The following is a 6,000-nucleotide window of genomic DNA, read 5'->3' on the forward strand; positions in this document are numbered from 1 at the left end:
CAGCACTTCATCCCACTTTGGGGAAACCGATATCCCCATGAGCTCTTTGTGGCTGGGGTGAGGTCTGACCTGCTTCATAGGGACTACTGGAGTTGCTAAAGACGGGGACTGCTGACCTGGGCTCTGAGGACTTCAGGAATGCCTGTGGGAGCCCCGTGGTCTGGAGGGACAGGCCAGCTGAGGCTGGATCAAGGCCTCGGCTGCCCTGAGGGCACTCACAGGCTGCGGCTGTGGACACCAGGCTGACCCGAGGTGAGTCAGGAGGAAGAGTACTGGTGGGGACAGGCTGGCAGTCTCTGGGTGCCAGGTTCTCATGGTCCCTAAGCAGGGCAGGTGAGCAGATGTGACTGGGGATTGATCTCGGAGGGTTGCTGGGTGCAGTGGGAAGGGTTAAGGATGGGAGTCTGGCCCAGAGGGTGGCTCTGCAGGGTCCAGGCGAGGGGCAGGGTGCTGGGTGAGGGGCTGCAGTGATGACCACAGAGAGGTTAGCGCACAAGGGGCCACGGAGCCCACAGGTCCTCACTCAGCCTCCCCCACAGCCCCAGCCCACTCCTGAGTGGAGGCCCTTTAAATGCAAGGTTCTGTCCTCCCCTGGGAGGCCCCTCCCCATCTCCTGGGCAGCCAAGTAAACAGAAGCCTGCCCCCCCGGGCTGCTGGCATGGCTTCCCCCTGTCCTGGGACCCCCAGCCCGGCAGGTCTGCCCCCTCCTTCTGTAGCCATACCAGGTGAGACACTTGGTGAGGGAGGGGAATGGAGAGGAAGGGGGACAGGGGCACGTGGGGCTCTGAGAATGTGGGAGCAGGAAGCGGCCCTCTGACCCATCTTCCAGAAGAAGATGCTCTGCCAAGGTCATGAAGGAGAGTGACAGTGGGGCTGGGCCAGGATGGGGGCATCAAAGCCTCCCCGTAAAGGTCCTTCTCCTCCCTACCCTCCCCAGTGCTCCGATGCTCTGAAGTCCCCAGGGAAGGGGTTGGCTCTTCCTGAAGCCTTTGGACCTATGGACCTGGAGGTGTGCAGGGCCCTTCTCACTCTTTAGGGCCCCTTCCAGATAATTCTCCTGCCCTTGCTTCTTGTAAAACCCAGCTCTGGATCTCAGAGGCAGTGGGAGGGGCAGCCAGCCATCCATTCACTCACCCATCTATCCACCCATCCACCCACCCATTCACCCATCCAACCATCCATCCATCCAACCAACCATCCATCCATCCATCCATCCATCCATCCACACTTCCACCCACCCACCCACCCATTCACCCCCCAACCATCCACCCACCCACCCATACATTCATCCATACATCCATCCACCCCCCCACCCATCCACCCACACATTCATCCATACATCCATCCACCCCACCCACCCATCTACCCACCCATCCATCCACCCATCCACCCACCCATTCACCCCCACCCATCCATGCATCCACCCAGCCACCCACCCATCCAATCATCCACCCACCCATTCAGCCACCCACCCACCTATCCATCCATCCATCCATCCATCCATCCATCCATCCATCCACCCACCCATCCAACCACTCCTCTACCCATTCATCTGCCCACTCATCCATGCACCCTGCCCATGGTCAATGCCCTTGCTCCTGAAGACCCTGCCCTGCCCTCTCCTGTCATCCCATTGGTGATTTCTCTCAGCCCCCTAGACTCCTCCAAGGATTTTGTCCTCTCACCCAGCCACCCACCCCACAAGCTGTACCCAAACTGCAGTCCCCCTGTCCCCACTACACTCTGGGGATTCTTCCCCCAGCTCCTGCCCTCGAGGGCCAGCTCCAGCACTCCTTTAGCGAGATGGAAGCCCACAGTGTCTTCCACCTGTCCGGCCTCCTCCACCCCCGCTCACATCTTTGCCATGGCCAGCACTCCCTCTGCCCCCAAGTTGGCCCCTCTCCTGTTTTCTCGTACTAGTCTGGCAGCCCCAACTCCCTGCTACCCTTGCCTGTGCTCTTGCAGCGGGCTGCAGCCGAGTGAACTCCGCCTTTCTAATGTCTGCACTTGGCCAGGCCTACAGCAGCAAGGAGGCCAGATCCACTGCCCTCCCTGGTCTGCCCAGCCTCTCCTCACCTAGCAACTGCATCGCACCTTCTCTCCCTCTAAGCACCCACCCTCTCTCCTCACACTGTGCTGCTGGCCTTGCACCCTCCTTCCCTGAGAAGCTGAAGCCATTGGAAGAGGACTTTGCAGGTGCCCGCCCACTGTACTTGTGGCACTGGGCACTGTCCACCCCAACCTGCTCCTGTGAATGCCCCGTCCCTCCTCCCAGCCAAAGGCAGCATTCAGCTTCTCCCATTCCATCCCCCAACTCATGCTGTCACTCCAGTAACTCTTCACCCTCTCTCTCCTGCATCATAACACTGCTCTTTCCCAGGTTGTTCCCACTGGCATGAAAGCATGCTGTGATTTATCCTGTCTCTTGACCCCACTTCCCTTCCAGCTCCTGCCCTACTTCTCTGCTCCTCATTCAGAGCTGAACCTCAGGAAGGTCATTTGTCTTTGCTGCCTCCACGTTCTCCCCTCTCATTTGCTCTTGAACCCACTCTCACCCGGTCTTAATTTCCAGTGCTTCACTAAAGCAGCTCTAGCAAAAGTCATCAATGACCTCTGCGCTGGTAAGTACGAGGTCACTTGTGGGGCCTCATTTGATGTGATGCACCGGCAGCACACGGCTCAGGTCCCTGCTCCCACACTTGGCTTCCAGAGCTCCCAGTTACTGGGAGTGACAGCTCCCATCACTGCCCGCTCCCTCTTGGTGCCCTCACTGGCTCCTCATCTCCTTGACCTGGTCAGGAGGGAGGACCCTAAGCTCTCTGCTTGCGCTTCTGCCCTTTCTAACCCCACTGCCTCAGTGATTCATCTAGTTTTGTGGCTTAAACATCATCTCCCCAGTGTCTATCTCCAGCCTCGACCCCTCTACAAGCAGAGCAGTCCAGGCTCTGTGTGAGCTGGATCTTCTCTCCAGTCTCGGGGCTCCACTCTTATCCCCAGCATGGCGCTGTCCACGGTGCTGATTTAGGAAAGTACCTCCCATCGATCAAACAGGCTGGTCAATGTCATCTCATCTGCAACCGCAGCAGAACAGGGTTGGTTGGTTCCATTTTCAGAGGCTCTTGGAAGGTGAAAGACTAGCCCAGGGCCTGACAGGTGGAAGGACCCCCATGTCTGTGCTGCTCATGGCTGTAGCTGATGGCTCGAACAGAGCCTGCCTGCCACACAGTAGGTGCCCGGTGAATATTTGTGCAGAGGGAAGAGACTCTTTATCAAAAGGCCCTTGAGCCGGGGGCGTGGCATAGTGGAAAGTGATTGCCCAGCCCAGGGCTTCAGCTGGGCATCTGTGTATGACTTCTCTGGGTCTGTATCCTCACCAGTAAAACAGACTGAATATTGTTACCCCTCCCAAGGGTGTTGGGAGAAGGATCTGACAATTCATAGTCATATTCATCCATTCCCACTTCCTAGCCTCCCAGTGTGGCCATCCCCAGAGAGCTGCCTGGTCTGGCTCCTGTGGCCACCTGGGGCCTGACTACATTGTTTCCTGGACTGTGTGCCCAAGTGAGGTCCCATGGCTGCTTTGCTCACTTCAGTATCCCCACAGCTAAGCACATTTGCTGAATGAAAGAAAGAAAGAAGGAATGTAGAGGTCTCTCCTGAATGGAGGGCCTAGACTTGGGCAGGGTGTGGACCATGGGCCAGCAACCTGGATGCCTTCTGGGGACCATGGATAGGGTGAAGGGTGGCATGACTGAGCCAAAACCAAGCTCCCCTTCCACCTCCTCTTCCTCCTGGGGCCGCACCTCCCTCTGGATCCCAGGGTCAACTGTGTCCAGGCTGCGAGCCAGGCTGTCCCCGCAGGCTCCTCCCTGTCTCGGTCTACAAGGCCTGGCGATCTGGCCCTGCAGCCCCTCCCCAGGTGGTGTTTTCCCATCCTCATGTTCATCTTGTCCTCCCCTGGATCTGACCAGACCTTGAAGCTGGGTCCCCAAAGTCCATTCTCTGCACAGCGGCCGGATCAACTTTCAACTGAGAGTGACCGCTTCACCTCCTGCCCCAAGCTGGCCACCAGGGAGAACCTCAACATCCTAAGCTCGCTCAGTCACCACATGGTCACGCTGGCCAAAGTCTGCAGCCTTCTCGCCATCGGGAAGGCTCTGCCCAAAGAGTACTTAGTGAGCATCCCCTTCCCTGCACCCAGGGCCTCCCCCTCTTCCTGGTTTGCTGGTGCTGTTCCCTCAGAAACGCGGGGCCTGGCCTCGCCTCATCACCAGGTGGCCCTGGCCATCCCCAGCTCTGCCTTTCGAGCTCATTCGGCGGCTCCTTCCAGACTGGCCACCTCTCTTCGCGCCCGGCCTCCTCGTCTCCCGCCTGCGCGGGCCGCTCCCGGCCCTCCCCGCCCTGCCAGGCGTTCACTGTCCCCTCCGCCCGCAGGTCCCGCGGCGCCCCCGGAGCCTGCCTTCCCGGACATCTACGGCGGGGACGCGCAGCTCTGGCAGGCGCATTTCTGCAGCATCGGGCGCGCCTACCGCGCCCTGGGCAAGCAGGACGACTTCGCCATCCGCGTGCTCACCGAGAACTTCACGCTGCCCTTCCCGTTCGCCTGGCCGCCGGGGCCCGACCCGGCCTGCGGGCCGCTCTTCTATGATCCCCGCGACCGCGCAGACTTCGACTTCCTGCTGCGGGGCCCCGGAGCTTCGCCCCCTGCGCTGCTGCGGCCCCTGCACGCCACGGCCCAGGCAGCGATGCGCAAGCGGCGCCTGGAGCGGCTGGCCCTGAGCTACGCCCGCGCGCAGGGCCCGGGCCCGGCCTCATCCTGCTGCTGCCCGGCCCCGCTGCCGCCTTCCCGGAGCCCGAGGCCAGCGCTTCTGGCGACGGCATCCCCAGGCTGGCCCAGGCCCCGCCGCTGCCCCGAGAGCGAACAGAATAAATAGTTTCCCCAGCTTTCCCGCGCTCGGCGCTTTTCTGCACACACTCCGACAGGCCTGGGCGGCTGGGCCCTGCGGGGAAGGGGGGCGGTGGGACGGTGGACCAGGAACCCAACTGGGACACCGGGACAGGCCGGGCAGCGGCGGGACTGGGAAGCCGCGTGGGTCCGAAGGTGCAGTGAACACATTCGCAGTAGAAACGGTGAGGGAGGCAGGCCCTCTTCAGAGGGAGGAGGACCCGGGTGCGATGGGTGGGGGGCCGGGCCTCCACCCTCAGTGCCCACGCCCTGGGACCCTCCCCACAGCTCTGAGGTGGGGACTAGCGTCCCCATCCCACAGACCAGCATACCAAGGCCCTATGCCTCCAGGGAACAGCTGGGATTTAGTTGCCCACGTGTAGACACCAAGTCCCGCAGCCTTCCTGTTTCCCATGATAGAGAGGCGGCTGGATGGGGAGGGGGCCGGGAGAAGGGGCGACGCCGCAGAGCAGAGGAAGAGGAAAGAAAGGAGTAGAGAGCATGCGTGGGGCAGAGAGACGCGAAGGAGGGGGCACCACGAGGCACCTGCCCCTCACTTGCTGCCTCCCCCTTCCTGGTCCCTGGGGAGGGGCTGCCTCCTGCTTCCCCTGTGTGGGGCTGAGTCTGCTGAGCCCAGCGTGACCAGCAATGACCTGGCCTCTGCCCTGGACCACCTCCCTCTTGCAGGTGACGAACCCCTGCCAGAGGCCTGGCTCTGCTGTGGTCCGGCTGGTGGCAGGGCAGAACGACTGCATGACCCCGGTATCTCCTCCTCCTCCCCCCCACAGAACACCAAGCAGGGGGACCAAGTGGCCTTTAGGAGAGGTGCCATGGTCTCAGGCTGGAGAGCTTGCAACCCAGGCGTGCAGGGGAGACCACATCAAGTGCAGGTGGAATCCGGGTGGTTTTTTTTTCTTTTCTTTTCTTTTTCTCCCGAATCTAGGAGTTATTTATCACATCCCCGTCAAGGGGAGAAAAGGTTTTTCCAAGCTCTGGTTTTGCTGAAGGAACAGTTGTGGATGGGAACACTCATCTCTGGAGAAGGAGGAAACCCT

The 6,000-nt window shown here is 60.8% G+C and overlaps 1 protein-coding gene across 2 annotated transcripts; it reads left to right on the plus strand.

The window, feature by feature from the left end:
- Positions 1-631: 631 nt before the first annotated feature.
- Positions 632-4,944, plus strand: C7H8orf90 (chromosome 7 C8orf90 homolog). Of its 2 annotated transcripts, XR_008658800.2 has the most exons (3): positions 638-725; positions 3,972-4,175; positions 4,435-4,577. XR_008658800.2 is itself a non-coding variant. In XM_055284863.1 (2 exons), the coding sequence occupies exons 1-2, from the start codon at positions 659-661 to the stop codon at positions 4,932-4,934; spliced, it is 579 nt and encodes a 192-aa protein (XP_055140838.1). In that variant the 5' UTR covers positions 632-658; the 3' UTR covers positions 4,935-4,944. The 2 variants fall into 2 exon arrangements, 1 of the variants encoding a protein (XP_055140838.1); XM_055284863.1 differs by lacking the exon at positions 3,972-4,175 and having other exon boundaries at positions 632-737; positions 4,435-4,944.
- Positions 4,945-6,000: the final 1,056 nt, after the last annotated feature.

Source organism: Symphalangus syndactylus, chromosome 7 (genome assembly GCF_028878055.3).
Source record: "Symphalangus syndactylus isolate Jambi chromosome 7, NHGRI_mSymSyn1-v2.1_pri, whole genome shotgun sequence".
Lineage (NCBI taxonomy): Eukaryota > Metazoa > Chordata > Mammalia > Primates > Hylobatidae > Symphalangus > Symphalangus syndactylus.

What these genes read in the sequence shown, in the direction of transcription:
- C7H8orf90 (XM_055284863.1), top strand. Translation starts at nt 659, where the DNA reads ATGGCTTCCCCCTGTCCTGGGACCCCCAGCCCGGCAGGTCTGCCCCCT. An exon ending in CATACCAGGTGAGACACTTG is followed by an intron (nt 738 to 4,434) that starts GTGAGGGAGGGG and finishes CTCCGCCCGCAG; the next exon opens with GTCCCGCGGCGCCCCCGGAG.